Genomic DNA, 14,453 nt, shown 5'->3' on the forward strand with positions numbered 1-14,453 from the left:
GTTTATACAACAAGTTACATTTAGCACTGTTTTTACATTTAGCACCTTTTTACTTACTTAGCGTATGCTAATAGTTCACACTGCTGACCATTTGAATCTCTTTCAAACACCTGCTTGTGTGTAGCTTTAACCTAATCCTGTCTAATCCTTTCTGTTGTGTAACAATATATTTACTACCCAGACAGCCTTGATTTTCTGAACACGTTTATTTGTCACAATAGGCTCATTGCATCTGTGGCGGATTTAGTGAAGCAAACCTAACACCAAACGGTGTAATTACCTCTGTTTGGTACATTATGGTTAAAAGTCTTCTATGCTTGCGGCACAATTCTTGCTCTCTTTGAACGGCGAGCTTTATGAAATAGGATTTTGTTCTGTTCAAAAGGCTTTTATCTGTCTCTGACTTGAGTCAAGTAGCTATAAAACCCTATTTGTGTTTCTCAAAGCCATTATTTGCCTTCAGATCAGCGCTCTCTGTGGTGCTGATACTGACAGAGACCCTAATTACACAATAAAGACTAACCATGTGAAACCAGCACTCAGCTATGATGCCGTGAGAATCAAAATATATGTTGCCATCACCACCAACACTTTTGTTGGTGGTGATGTAATCTACAGACAGCAGTGTGTGTGATTACCCAGAGACTGATAATGGCAGAGGCCCAGAGCACTCAGAACATTTCAAAACAAAACTAAAAAATACTCCCACATCCTTTATAGCTTACTGTTCAAGGTCCCTATCCGCAGAAGGTCCCTGATCTCAGTCATTTACTGCTGCGTTCGACTTAATCCCACTTTAACATGCTGGATCTTGACATTGAAATCCAATGCATACTAGTCAGCACCAGATGTTGTAGGTTTCTAAAATTACAACCACCTTTACTAGTTAGTGGAACAGTGGAAAACCAGTTTTCTAGAATAACGTGTCTGTGTAAACCACACAGCTAGTGTGTTTGACGTAGATGTATGGGATCCATACAGCACAAACAACGGGATTATGTCTGTGGAAACAAACCTTTACAGTCATTCATACTATACAGCCTTGGAAAATTGGTTTGTGAACAACATAACAGCTATAAGAAGTGGCACAGTGCGGGGGGGAACAAATTTCTCTTCGGCAGAAATTTGCAAATAACTGATGTTTGCAGTATTCAGAGTTTGAACTTATTGATTTTGTTTTCGCAGCATCAAGAATTCCAGTCATATAAAGAAAACTGTGCTACATCTATACAAAACCTAAGCACGTAAAACACGCGACTATTGACAGCATCTCAAAAATAATGCAAGAGAATCAAGCAGCCCATCATTTATCAAATGCCATCTGCAGTGTGTTTAGGGGCGACAGCTTATGGAGCCTCTGCCCATCATAGGTGTAATTATGCTGCTAACAGGTGGTCTCCAGCACACTCAAACCTGCAATCCACTTTAGAAACAGTCCAGGACAGGAACACAATACGAGCTCATAATTTTAACATGGCCCGTATGGAAGAATCTTTGGGATCTTAAGAATTTCAAAACATCTGGAGCTGCTGAAGACTTTTCAAGGATGTTTTAGAGGAAAAACTAAAACAAGGACAACTATGAAAGGAAATTGTATGTCATTAGACTGTAAATGGTTGGTCTCTTCTCCTCAGGAGGGGGAAAAAAAGTGAGGTGTGGAGTGGTTTGAAGCTCATCCATCAGTACGCCGAAGGCACGTTAGTCACTGGATGTCATCATCATCAAACAGATCCTCAAAATCTGAGGAAGGAAAACAGAAAAACTTAATGATTTTCTCAACGGTGAGACAAAGGAACAATAATAGACCATCTCTATTTCAAACGTTTCCACTAGGCAGGTATTTCCTCATAAAGTGGCATTACAGGTTGGAGGGTTAGAGGGGTGCACGGTGATAAAAGTAAAAGCATGAGCTGATGAGTCTGCCAAGTGCTTTTGCTGTACCTCTGACTGTTTGCGAGGTCAGAGGTCAGCAGGGAACTGTATGAACATGCATGGGAATAAGGCAGCACATCCTCAGTTTCCGCAGGTACCTGACGATAGCCGGGTACCGCCGACACAGCGACCGCGAAAATGAGCGTTAAAAAAAAAGATTGTGAAGCATTCTGGAGATTCTGCAGCTCCCTGACTGATCCCCCACATTTTTTCCCTCAAGTTTGTCTCGTATTGTTGATTTTTGTTGCCATTTTTTCACGAATTTCTGCCCCTGAGATCGTTCTGTTTGCTAATCAACATTTTATTCTGATCTTTTCTGACACATTTACTGCAAAGCAATGAGCGGAAAGTGATTAAGGAAGTAGTTAATCTATAAAATCTTACAAAATGCTTTTTTTAGTCATTTTTTCATGCTGCTGACATTTGGACAAATCAGTGGATTATTTGAAGCCTATTTTTTACATTTATTGTTTGCAAACAGCACAGAAGAATTCACAGTCTGCTGTGTTTAAAAGTGCTGTCAAGCAAAAAGAAGACAAAGGTCGCACGGCCCACCAAAGAAAAACAATATTTTGCTTCTAATTAAAGAGTTGCACCAGAAAAAGAAAACACACTATCCACAATGAAAGACGGGAATGACCAAAAGTCCCTTTGTCACCATTTAACTGCTGGTCTTACAGCCAAAACTATGCGGACATCTTCAAGTTCAACAAGTGACATTAACGTGTTTGACATTGTTTCAATTTTACTGACACAAAAGTGAACTTCCTGCACGCATTTTGGATTCTATCTTCCACGTCCTGTCATTGCCCCGGCACTATTGCTTTACTGGTTTTATAAGTTCAGAAGTATATAAAATCAGGGTGAATTGATAAAACACTTTAGATATTCCCTATAAATTTAACGATTCTTACAATGGGGCATTAAAGGACACAAATAAAGTTATTACGTGATGATTTGTCATCGCCGACTGATATGAATTTGACTATAAGTACATTTATAAACTTGTGCTCAGACATTTACACACAACCTGGCAGGGTTTCAATAATATTGGCCATTTTTTGGGAAAACACAGCTGATCATTCTGAAGCAGCTACATTTAATTTATTATCACATTATCATAGGTGCCCATTTTAAGTCATAATGATAGCGTGAATCTCCGAAGTGGTCCTAATCAAAAGTTTATATATGGTTGCCTGATGAACAATCACACAGGAATAATTTACTATTAGGGATAAATGTGCAGCCCTGTGACTTTTGTGATTGTAATTAGACTTCCTATCTAAAAAAAAAACAGTGAATCTCTTCCGTGTGAATAAAGACCACTTCATCCAGAGCCGCACTGATTTTCTGGATACAGTGCCATGGGGAGAGGAAAAGAACTGTCCGAGGCCTCATGAGAAAAAGGAGCTGAACTTAAAAATCAAAAGGCATCCAAATACTTGAAAGTGCTAATCTGCAATGGCGCCACGGTCAGGCAGGCTGACATTTCAGCCACAATTGCCAAAGAAAAAAATCCCACAAGCAATTTCAGCTGAAAATACAGGCTTCTGTGCAAAAACGGAGCGTGGCTGCCTCAGGACACACAATAAGAAGGCGTTTAAAAAAATTGGGGCTGCACAGAGGAGGTGCCAGGAAAAAAGGCATTTATGTGCCAACACCACAAACCTGCCCACATCCGATATGCCAAACGGCACCTAGACGAGGCTCCAAACTTCTGCAACAAAGTCATTTAGAGGGATGAGACCAAGATTGAACTTTATGGTCTCACCTATAAACACTTCATATCAACAAGGCCTACAAGGAAACGTACCCCACCCCGAAAGTGAAGCTCAGAGGTTGCATTTATCAACCCAGAAGCTGCACAGTCAGGACGCGCTTGGACTTTACAATATGATGATGAGGGGGAAAAAAAGCCAAGTCCAAATGGAGGTTATGGAGGGGTCGTCACAGCCTCCTGAACTTGGTATCATTCAGCTAATTTGAGGATATCAATAATGTGCAAGCCAGCCTGAGAATTCACAGGACAAGGAGGCTTTTTGCCACAAAGAATAAGCGGCTTTAATACCTGTGGAAATAAAAGGCCTCATTCGCAAAAGACTGAAAGCTGACATCAATGCTAAAGGTGGCAACACACAGAATGAAGCACTGGGTTTATGTAAACCTTTGAACGGGGGATCATTTCATTGTTTTCTTTATTGCAATGTTTTGTTTCATGATTGTGCTATTCTGTGATGCTTTATGGTTTAATGTTCACGCTCACATTCACAACTAAGGTCAATTTCGAGACAACTCGCCTATACTTCCGACACTTGTCTTTGAACAGTCGGTGGAACAGAGAGAACCTGAAGAGAAACCACACAGACAGACATATATTTGTATATATATATATATATCACAGTATTTCTCCTCAAACAATACAAAGTCATAATTAGGATCCTATAATTGGTTCTGATACCAGCTGCTAGTATTAGAACCCTCGAGGATGGCTTATTGTAGCTATTCTATATTTAACTGAAGTAAATTTACATGTATATGTTTAACAATACTATTTGATTCATGGCTTGTCACAGTTTAGGTACAGAATAAAGACCCATAATAGCCCTCTTTATGTTTATCTTTGCTAGTACTGAAAATACCTGTAAAAAAAGAAGAATCACATTTTTATATTAGTAAATACAACATATATTTTCCACCTGTATTCAAAAACGTTTTGCTCCATTGATAATATACATAGTATCTATCTTATATCTACATATTTCAACTACTTTTAAATGTGTTTATGCACAGTCTCAGTTAATTTTCAGCATTCCCACCTTGCTTTATTATGCTGATCCCACCACTTAAGGTATCTGTTAAGACAAGGTGAAAACAGCTGCAATACCAGCATACTAAATTAATGTTCCCACCTCCCTTGTGCAGCATAAATATACCTGAAATTTTGACTTGACTATGAAAGAGCTGAGCCGCTGCGTTGCTGATTGTTTAAGTAAAGGAACGTTTAAAATGTAGGCCAGGGAACTGGAAGCTGCATTCCACAAGCCTGAAGACGACTAAGCGACCCGCGTCTTTCATTGAGGATGGAATAAAACCTGCCACTCTAAATGAGCCTCTTAATAACAACATCCACAGAGCGCCTGTTGAGAAGTCTGTGTTGAATCTGTGCTGCATGTGGCAAAAAAAGTGGTGGCTGTTTGATGTAGCTGAGCCTCAGGACAGAGATCACACTACATTATAAAATGTAGTTTGTAAAAGGGGGCAGGGCTAGGAGGAATGTTTAGAGGCCCAGTAAAGATCTTTCCTGCTGTGGAACCAACAGTGTTCTTGACGCCCAGAGGTGAAGCAAACTCCTGTCCTAATAGATTCAATCTGGTCTAACAGAGAGTTTCCAATGTCGCCAGAGTCTTTCTCCCTAACCTAGTAGCAACATTCATTAGGAATTAAATATATAATTGATCAGTCCCGGAAAGATTATTAGAGCTAAAGTGCGATTCCAAGGTATCAGAGGGTAAAATAACAGGTCAAACCTTATAAACAGATTATTTAGATACTTAACGGTTAAATAATGCTGCCGTTTGGGTGGCACTTGGTGTCTAACCTACTGTAAATACCACAATGTTTCTGGCAAATGCATTATTCTTTGATTGAGAGTTAAATATTCGGTGTAAATATTGAAAAATACAGAAAACGGTCTCTTTGTCCAACAAAAATCCTGTCCTGTTTTTCCCCAGAAACCCCTGCAAAAGCAGTGGCCTTGAAAACATGGCAGCATATGGTCCAAACTAGCAGTGCAGTAAATTTATTCACAAGGATCATTCAATATAACAAAAAGAAAAACACTGCCATGCATTCAAGGCACAGAAAACTTTGCTGTAACACTAGTTACACATCAACATCAGTTTACTTTATGTGTGGCTTTGAAAATGGGGTGAAATATCAGAACTGACATTATGGCTCTGCTTATGTGTAGTCATAACCCAGAACCTGCTCCAAATGCATGCTAAGTCACTTGGAGATTAATATTTTACCATTGAAGAAGTCGGAATGAACAGCCTTTTCATTAGCAGCCAGGTCCATCAGCAGCCCTGTGCTTCCCCCAGCCTGCCACAGAACACACACATTTTTGATGCATAAATATACAAAGAGAAAGTTGTCGAATAATCATCATCACTTTTCACATTTGTTTGTTTACTTTCTGTAGTGTGCAGATGTATGGAAAATGCACAAAAATAAGAGGTCCCTAAAAAAATACTTTGACTTTTCTGTAATACAATAAAATAAATACTGAACATGATAGCAGATCTAGATGGTTGATTAACTGCATTACAACGCAGGAAAGGTAATTGTATATAAACAATGTTGAAATCTAATTAGTCTGCAAATAAACATTGTGCAAATGTGAAATATTTTACTATTTGATGGTAAATTGCTGAACCACGCGCAAATAGGTCAAAGCTTTTTAAGGTAAGGCGCTGTAACAAGCTAATAAACGCTGATGATTGTAAAGCCATTCAACGTCTATTTCCTATTCTATAAACAGATGAATTAGCCGGCCGGTTGGCTGACGGACCTCATCCAGATCGACGTATGGACCGGCTCCTTCCGGAAACATCTCATCTACAGCTGGTTTCATGACGGTCGAGTTTGACTGATCTTTTAAGGGCATGGATGGAAAAAGAAAAAAGCCTCAAGCCTGACCAAGTCGGCAAATCTATTTTTTTGTAGAGCAGGACAGAAATTAGACCGTGGTGTGAACTACACGGACAGCGTGGGGCAGCGTAAATAATTCCGGTATGAAACAACGGTCACGGCAACATTTAAACGTTCCGATGGAAGGTTTACTGGTGTTTATTTTCGACAACGTTTATCTTGATTTAATCTTAGTTGAAGGATACCCCCACATCCCATTTTTTTTAGTTTATTTAAAAATATATATATTATTCAAGTCTAGAAAACAAAACCGGCTACTGTCTGCTGTTATTTTATCATGACAGCACTTGTCAATTTTCTTTTATCATTCACCCCCTCTACAAAATTTAACATTAAGCCACATGTCCTGGTGTGCCACACATATGCAAACATTAACACAGAGTACAAATAATGTTTTCAATCAGAAGATGCAGCTATAAATTCAGACCACATGAAATCAATTTTATTGATGTTCATCCACAAATTAGATGCATTGTGTTTCCAGTTTGTGTTAGAAAAAGAGCCTTTCTCTCTCACACACATGATTTTTGTAAGTCAGGTTTTAACTAACATGTTCAATTTCATTACGAATGACACTTTTCCCATCAATAATAAACAGGGCAGATAAAAACAATGTATTTAGATATTATGTATTTACTTCTAAAACACACGCAAATCCTAAGTTGTTAGTCCAATGGCAAATATAGGCACACGGTTAGTTTTCAATGTAAACATTTTCTATTTCCTTAACATACAGGAAAACTAGATTCTAGTCATAAACTGACAGAATATCTAACTTTATTACCAGTTTCCGACCATATTTCAGCAGATTCATCTTTTCTTTTGGCAAAACAGCGCCACCCTGCGTTGTTAATCTTTACAGATATTTCTCACAGCCTTCCTGCTTGGTGTCAATCATCCTGCTCACGTCAATGTGGTTGTTGACAAACGTTTCTTTGGCATTTAAGATGGTGGCCTCCGGCAGAGTTCGAGTTCGGCTCAGGATCCAGGCAAAGTCGACATGGAAGAGCCTGAGGATGTCCGTGCATGAGTACACCAGGGCCGTATTTGTGTAGTCAGTGGCCAGGATCCAGTAAGGGGAGTATGGCAAGACTAGAGATTAAAAGCAAGGATTTATATCATGAAACATTTATCTATTAAGTGTATAAGTACCTATACATTTACCTATACAAGACATTGTGAAATGCAATCAATCACAGTAACTCCATCAGCTTTATGACCCACCGTAAGAGTAACTTATACCCAGCTTGGCAGGATTCTTCATATCTTCTATGACTCCAGTCCCTTCAATTTTCCTCGTCTGACCTTTGCTGTTTTATTCCAAATACATTTCAAGTTAGACAATGGAAAATGCTGTCTATGCAAATATCGTATCACCCCCCTTGGCTCTACGTTTGCACAGAGAAACTACAGACCGGACTTACAATACTTCAGAGCTGACCACTCGAATGGTGCTGCCTGTTGTCAGAGTGAAATTGGTTTCCATGCACCGTCCCTTCTCAAACTGCGCCGGCAGTCTGGCCACTTCAAACCATCTCCCCATGAACTATAAGGGCAAAACCACACAGGTGCTCAAATATCTTTCATGCCACCAATGGAGGGTATGGATAAATCTGCATACTTCAGTGGTTTCAGTAAAATATGCAGCAGGTGCCCCACCTAACCTATTTTTAACCAACATGAAAGTAAATATAAAAATATAGTACTGCATTTTATTATTTCCTGTAGATAGAATTTAGCTTTAATCTAGATTACATTCTCACAATTTCCGTGTATTCTATTTTTAAAGGTTAAAATACATGTTTTTGCCTTCCACTTACTTCCTACTGAAGAGGGAAGTGTGATACGTGAACGACACCCTACACGTTGACAAAGACCTTGTACCTGTTTGAGACTGAAGCCTGGTTGAACATCTGGTTCTGGACATGGGCCCCAGTGAGGAACCTGAGCTCTGATGAGCGGGAGGACGAATGAAAACGCCAGCAGAACAGATGTCTTCATTGTGAAAACCAGCCTTTTTCCCCTGCAAAAAGCATAAAATTGATCCAAAGTGTGAAGAAGAGAATGGTCATTTCAAATGCAAGGTAAAACTCGATGACTGACACATTTTGGTAAAGAAAATAACCCGCTGAGTAATATTTTTCCATATAAATTGAAAATCACCAGCGACTGTGCTTATTTAAAACAAAAGCATTCCCACACCTCTGAAGCCTGGATGTTCAGATAAAGGTTCTCTTCCTCGGACAAATCCCCGTTTTGAATTGGAGACGTGGCTCGCTGTGAGATATCGCAGTTCTGCGGCTCTGCGGCATCAGTGGGTGTCTTTGTGTCGAGCCCGCTTTATTTCAGACATGAAGTAAACTATTAGCAAAGTGGAGTCATGGGGACATGCCAGCAGAAATGTTATAACCAAGTCAGAATGTTCTCCTGCCTTACAAATGCAGGATTTGTGTTGTTTTTTCTTTTTCAAAATGTAAGAATTCTTCACTCTCCAGTTATTAACGGAATGAAAATGAATGATTTTTGATACAGATAATATATATCTAAGAAATAAATCTAAGAGTACAAATGTTCCAGTTTCAGGGTTTTGACAAATTGAATTTGATTTATTTTAATCCAATTAGACATAGGGTCCTTCACATTCACTAAAGATGAGTTTTGTTCCCGCCCCCTGCTGGCTTCCATATTTGATCCATATCACTGCTGATGTTTTGAGCCCAGAAACAGACAGAAATAAACTCAGTTTAAAATGTTTTATTCCTTCTGTCATCTGACTTCAGTCAGTCAGTCAGTCAGTCAGTCTGTCTGCCTGCCTGCCTGCCTGTCTGTCTGTCTGTCTGTCTGTCTGTCTGTCTGCCTGCCTGCCTGCCTGCCTGCCTGCCTGCCTGCCTGCCTGTCTGTCTGTCTGTCTGCCTGCCTGCCTGCCTGCCTGCCTGCCTGCCTGCCTGCCTGCCTGCCTGCCTGCTTGCCACATCATTCTTTCCTCAAGCATACAGCTTGTTGGTATAAAAGTTGGAATTCCAACGCACCAAAGTGTTGGAAGCTAATGCCAAGCTCATTCCAGCTCTTCTCAGAAAATGCAAAATTCCCTGACTCATAATCCCCTCGTGCACACACAGATGTCTGAAGCCGCTCTCGCCGCAGCATTAGTCACCAATAAGTCGTCGTTTTAAACTACTGAGTTTTGTTCACCTGGAGAAGACTGACTCTCCAAGGTTCCAAATAAAAGGGAGGACAGGACGAGAAAGTCTTTCTTCGATGTACAGATCAACAGAGGTCATGAACACCAAAACAGATTTCAAGTTCCATCGTTAAATTCGAAATATTTCCTCAAACAACGGACCTTGTGTGGGTGCAGTCATGGAGAAATCCATTTAGTTTCCCATGATGTGTGACTTCAATCAGAGGCAGTCTGATGGGAAAGAATCAGAGAACTCCATCAATGCGGAGAAGAAAAAATCACTTATTATTATGAATTCTTCCTCTGCTTATGGATTTTTATTATCTGACCTACATGTGCCTCTCAGGTCCCTGCGTTCATCTGTGAAGGGAATTTCCAAACACCAATGATTCCACCTGCAATGATGAGGTGGTAAAATCACACTCAGATTCACTAAAAAGAAATAAATAATCTGTGTAGAAGATATAAATAGCAGCCGGTCAAAGCGCAAAACCGTTTAGACCTGCAAACAAATGCAATCACCAAACACTGTCAAAGGCCTTCAGCTCCAAGTGCAAATTGGAGAAGGGAGAGATCAAACGAATCCATTTCAAGTTAATACACTTCAGGCCGGAATCATTTGTGGCTGCAGCTGCAATCATGAGAGTTCGAACGGAGCGACAGGCTTTTTTTTTTCCAGAATGGAACCCTCCCTTCAAAAAAAATGCACAGAAACTTGCTCAGCAGAGAAAATATTAAAATTTAAAATAGTATAGAGGAAGTTTGATGCCCTGGAGTATTTTCAACAAAAGTTTCACTTTTCTTATCCCAGCCAGCTTCTATTTTGCCATCATGTGTCATTTACCGGCCGGAGCTCCAGTAGATGGCGCTCTTCTCTTCTAACGCCTCACTGACACGTCCCCATAAGAATTCTATCTCTTTTTGCATGTTGATTGTACTCTGTCAAACCTGTGTTGGACGTTAAATCCCAAGAATTGGCTTTACAGTGACAATCTTTGATCAGTGCGTCATCAGTTTCAACCACAATGTGAAATAGAGCCCCTTTATTTTGATATTACTTTTACACATCATCTGTCATTGACAGTTCCTTCATTTGCTTCCCAGCCATCCAGATCTGCTAGATAAGGTGAAAAGACCTGAAAGGCACGTTCAAGCTCAGCTCAGGTGGAGGTCATAGTGGCGTTAGTAGCAGAAGTACCATCAACTGTGTCCAATTTGAGGCTGATGTGTATCCTGAACATCTCTTAGACCAACAAAATCGGGTCACTCGTCATCATCATGCTTGCACGAGCATGTACACACCTGTATACACACATGCACAAATACCCTGAAGCTTTGAGAATATGGCCAGCTGCTGCTGATGTTGACAACAGTATCTCTGAATCTCTGTGTGTGAAACTTTACACAGAGGTTCAGCAGCGGATATTTGTAAGGAATTGAAAACACATCAAAGGCCTGATCTGATCTGAGACTGGAGAGTAAATCATTCCATTTGATGGCAGCCCATGAATATGATCTTGTAAGGAATTACTGTATTGTATTATTAACCACATATTTATAGCAATTTTTATCTTATATGTTACTAATGAAGGCACAGCAAAATTTTAATCATTTTTCATTGATGGAAAGAAGAAAATAAATAAACCATCCATCCTGATGGGTTGAAAAATTTAGGTTTTTTTATGCTTCAAAGTAAGATGCCATACTGTTACTTTTATCAATACAGGCATTTTTCCCCTTTATAAAACTAAAAGAAATGTTTCAAAAGTGAGGGTGGATATTGTGAACTCTTGTAAGATGGAGAATGACAGTTTTGTTTTTAAGATGATGAGTGTAGAAAACATGAACTAGACCAATAAGAATCCTAAAATAAGTTAATGATTTTGAATAAGTTATTTTGATTTCTGGCAGCAGACTATTGAAACTCTCATCCTGGAGTTTTCTGGAGTGGAGACCATCTTTAACCAGACTGGTTTGTGGGAAATACATTGCATGCTTACTGTTTTTATATCTCTCTTTAACTCTCATTTATCTGGTCTTCTTGAATAAACTTCTGACGTTAAAAGTTGTACACAATATTTTTGAACATTTAGTGATCCCTTGTGTGTGAAGTGCATTTTAATTTCCAGTGTTTCCTGTTTTATTTTGAAAGTCTGTTTGCCTTCTCGAATTGCATGACATTTCCTCCTGCTGCCCTCCACTGTAATTACCTTTATGAGATTCACCTGTGTCCATATCCGCTCTTTCTCTTATGTAATTAACTCCCTGTGATCCTATCTGTCTGTCAAAGATCATAACTTGTGCTCTGTTCCCACACGTTATTGGCATTCTAACCTTCTCCATCAATCATTTTTGGTGGATTTTTCCTCTCCCTGTCTAAACCAAAAAGATGAGCTTAAGGCATTGATGTATTTTGTAACTGAAACTGTGACCCTCCATTGCTGTACAGCTTAGCTAGCTAGCAACAACTAGCTGCAATAAAACAATTCACTGGGAGTCCATAAGGAGGTTTCTACAGCGGTAAGTGAGAGGAAGATCTGTGCTTAAGTGCCTCAGCTGATTGGATTAGATGCAGGTGTGCATGGAAGGAAACAGCCAGACTCTCTGTAATTAACCAAGATTAAATATGAGGAAGTAAACAGATTAAACTTTGACACCATCTGTATTCTTTATTTGCTTCTTTTCTAAACTTCATCATGTCTGAAAATGATCATTTTGGCCTCAGTCTGCTTCACTCCTCTAAAACAATGAAGCTTGGTGAGAATCCTGTGTGTCAGAAAGTGACTCCATGGGAGCTCCAGTGGGATCACTGACAGAGTAAGGAGTAGATCCTTCCACGCTTGATATTTCTGAATTTTCACACGGAAGTGCTGGATTACATCAAAAGCAGTTTGGGACAACAGTTTTGTTATATTTGACACATTTTAAATGCTGCAACCATGATCTTTACTATAAAGTGTTGCATCAAGTGTAGCATAGGTCCCCTGACGTCTCCGGGGGTCACATGATCTGATGGCACAATTAGACTGATGAGAAGTTCTCTTGGTGACAACAGAATACTGTACTGGCAGAGAATGGTCTGTATAGTGACAGAAGTCGCGTTATTCTCAGTTCTGTGCTTTGTCTCTTGAAGCACTGCCAGATTTGTGATTTTTCTTTTATGCCGTGTGTATTTATTATGCGTCTTTTACAGCGTACCATGATTCTCTTTGAGAAAGAGCCGGTCTGACAGATAGGGATGAAAAGGAATGACGCAAGCGCCCTGCCATAGAGATAAGTGTGCTGAACACTGAACACTGAACGCATTTGAACAGCTGCCAACTTTCACATTCGCTCTGCATCTTCACGCATCCTGATGTGTAAACACGGGAGGAAGGGGGAGAAGACAGCGAGCAATCATGGAGGTGGTGCAGTATAAAAGACCCTTTACAAGTCGATGAAGAGCGCAGATACAGGTAGGCAGCTCCTCTGTCTCTTACGTCCGTGGGTTGTTCTGACATTGATGCCTGTTTTCCTCTCTACAGGTGAAAATGAAGGCCGTGCACGTGATCTCCCTGACGTTGTTGTCCGTCCTGACAGCCGGCGCTCAGCTTATCAAGTTTGGCAAATGTCCCAAACCAGACGTCCAGGCCAACTTTGATGCCACAAGGGTGAATATAAGATACTTACCTCCATTTCTTTGGACCAACTGTGGAGGTATGTGGAAAAACCTGCATTTTCTCTGCAGTACATCGGTAAGTGGTACGAGATCCAGAAGCTGCCGACAACCTTCCAGAAAGGTCAGTGTGGTACAGCCACATACACCCCGACCAGCCCGGGCGTCATCGGCGTCCTGAACAGAGAGTTGCTGTGAGTCCTTGTCCAAATTCACGTCTCAGAGTTACAGTTTCGCTGCTTCCCCTCAAAATTGCAGCCGTAGGTTCTTGCCAGTCACGAAATCATTTTTCTTGGGGGAAAAATGGCCTCACAGTGACAGTGTCACCACAGAAACCATCACAAGCTCTGCCTGGTCAACACGACCTGTGATAATGCACATTCTAAATGATATTTTTCAAAATGAAGGCTACATTAAACTCTCTCTTAACTCTGATTTATAGCGATGACGGGAGCGTTTTTTCCATCGTCGGTTCTGCTAAAGTGAAGGACCCCGCGGAGCCCGCCAAGCTGGAGGTCTCCTTCTACGAAAGTAACCCTCTCAGTCTCAAAATTATTTTAAACATTCATTTTTTTAGGGGGACTCCACCGGCTTTAATGCTCCAATCTCTCCGACAGCCTCTCCCCCTGGTCCCTACTGGGTGCTGTCCACAGACTACGAGGGTCACACTCTGGTCTACAGCTGCACACAGTTTGGCCCCTTCAGCGCCGAATTGTCCTGGATCCTGAGCAGAGAGCCCACCTTGTCCATGGAGACCATGGAACAACTGCATAGCATCCTGTCCTCTGTCGGGGTCAACGTGGACAAAATGGTCCCAACCAATCAGGATGAGACTTACTGCAGGGCTATGGACCAGTAGCTTCACATGGTTGATGTATGAAGAAATTCTAAATAAACCCTAAATAATAAACCCAAAGAAATAAACCATATTTAAGTTTTTTGTATATTGTCAAAGAGGGATGAGATGGTGACAGG

At 40.5% G+C, this 14,453-nt stretch overlaps 3 protein-coding genes across 6 annotated transcripts; 1 reads left to right on the plus strand and 2 right to left on the minus strand.

Annotated features, from left to right (window-relative positions):
* Positions 1–187: 187 nt before the first annotated feature.
* On the minus strand, positions 188–6,715 carry LOC130539030 (COP9 signalosome complex subunit 9). Of its 2 annotated transcripts, XM_057057099.1 has the most exons (4): positions 6,503–6,715; positions 5,961–6,033; positions 4,230–4,277; positions 188–1,740 (listed from the first exon to the last, which is right to left on the minus strand). In XM_057057099.1, the coding sequence occupies exons 1-4, from the start codon at positions 6,596–6,598 to the stop codon at positions 1,703–1,705; spliced, it is 255 nt and encodes an 84-aa protein (XP_056913079.1). In that variant the 5' UTR covers positions 6,599–6,715; the 3' UTR covers positions 188–1,702. The 2 variants fall into 2 exon arrangements, with proteins under 2 accessions (XP_056913079.1, XP_056913080.1); XM_057057100.1 differs by lacking the exon at positions 4,230–4,277.
* A 347-nt stretch (positions 6,716–7,062) lies between these two features.
* Positions 7,063–8,999, minus strand: apoda.1 (apolipoprotein Da, duplicate 1). The gene is made up of 5 exons (XM_057056541.1): positions 8,845–8,999; positions 8,527–8,665; positions 8,067–8,188; positions 7,867–7,952; positions 7,063–7,734 (listed from the first exon to the last, which is right to left on the minus strand). The coding sequence occupies exons 2-5, from the start codon at positions 8,641–8,643 to the stop codon at positions 7,499–7,501; spliced, it is 561 nt and encodes a 186-aa protein (XP_056912521.1). The 5' UTR covers positions 8,644–8,665; positions 8,845–8,999; the 3' UTR covers positions 7,063–7,498.
* A 3,072-nt stretch (positions 9,000–12,071) lies between these two features.
* On the plus strand, positions 12,072–14,407 carry apoda.2 (apolipoprotein Da, duplicate 2). Of its 3 annotated transcripts, none has more exons than XM_057056680.1 (7): positions 12,072–12,343; positions 12,577–12,640; positions 13,017–13,278; positions 13,348–13,473; positions 13,551–13,672; positions 13,921–14,009; positions 14,096–14,407. In XM_057056680.1, the coding sequence occupies exons 4-7, from the start codon at positions 13,354–13,356 to the stop codon at positions 14,335–14,337; spliced, it is 573 nt and encodes a 190-aa protein (XP_056912660.1). In that variant the 5' UTR covers positions 12,072–12,343; positions 12,577–12,640; positions 13,017–13,278; positions 13,348–13,353; the 3' UTR covers positions 14,338–14,407. The 3 variants fall into 3 exon arrangements, with proteins under 3 accessions (XP_056912660.1, XP_056912661.1, XP_056912659.1); XM_057056681.1 differs by lacking the exon at positions 12,577–12,640 and having other exon boundaries at positions 13,017–13,096; positions 13,171–13,278; XM_057056679.1 differs by lacking the exon at positions 12,577–12,640.
* Positions 14,408–14,453: the final 46 nt, after the last annotated feature.

This window comes from Takifugu flavidus, chromosome 15 (assembly GCF_003711565.1).
Source record: "Takifugu flavidus isolate HTHZ2018 chromosome 15, ASM371156v2, whole genome shotgun sequence".
In the NCBI taxonomy this organism is placed as follows: domain Eukaryota; kingdom Metazoa; phylum Chordata; class Actinopteri; order Tetraodontiformes; family Tetraodontidae; genus Takifugu; species Takifugu flavidus.

What these genes read in the sequence shown, in the direction of transcription:
- apoda.1 (XM_057056541.1), bottom strand. Translation starts at nt 8,643, where the DNA reads ATGAAGACATCTGTTCTGCTGGCGTTTTCATTCGTCCTCCCGCTCATC. An exon ending in CAGGCTTCAGTCTCAAACAG is followed by an intron (nt 8,189 to 8,526) that starts GTACAAGGTCTT and finishes TTGCCCTTATAG; the next exon opens with TTCATGGGGAGATGGTTTGA. An exon ending in GGGTATAAGTTACTCTTACG is followed by an intron (nt 7,735 to 7,866) that starts GTGGGTCATAAA and finishes TTTAATCTCTAG; the next exon opens with TCTTGCCATACTCCCCTTAC.
- LOC130539030 (XM_057057099.1), bottom strand. Translation starts at nt 6,598, where the DNA reads ATGCCCTTAAAAGATCAGTCAAACTCGACCGTCATGAAACCAGCTGTA. An exon ending in TCATTCCGACTTCTTCAATG is followed by an intron (nt 4,278 to 5,960) that starts GTAAAATATTAA and finishes GTTTCTCTTCAG; the next exon opens with GTTCTCTCTGTTCCACCGAC. An exon ending in GACAAGTGTCGGAAGTATAG is followed by an intron (nt 1,741 to 4,229) that starts GCGAGTTGTCTC and finishes TTCCTTCCTCAG; the next exon opens with ATTTTGAGGATCTGTTTGAT.
- apoda.2 (XM_057056680.1), top strand. Translation starts at nt 13,354, where the DNA reads ATGAAGGCCGTGCACGTGATCTCCCTGACGTTGTTGTCCGTCCTGACA. An exon ending in GTCCTGAACAGAGAGTTGCT is followed by an intron (nt 13,673 to 13,920) that starts GTGAGTCCTTGT and finishes TCTGATTTATAG; the next exon opens with CGATGACGGGAGCGTTTTTT. An exon ending in GGAGGTCTCCTTCTACGAAA is followed by an intron (nt 14,010 to 14,095) that starts GTAACCCTCTCA and finishes TCTCTCCGACAG; the next exon opens with CCTCTCCCCCTGGTCCCTAC.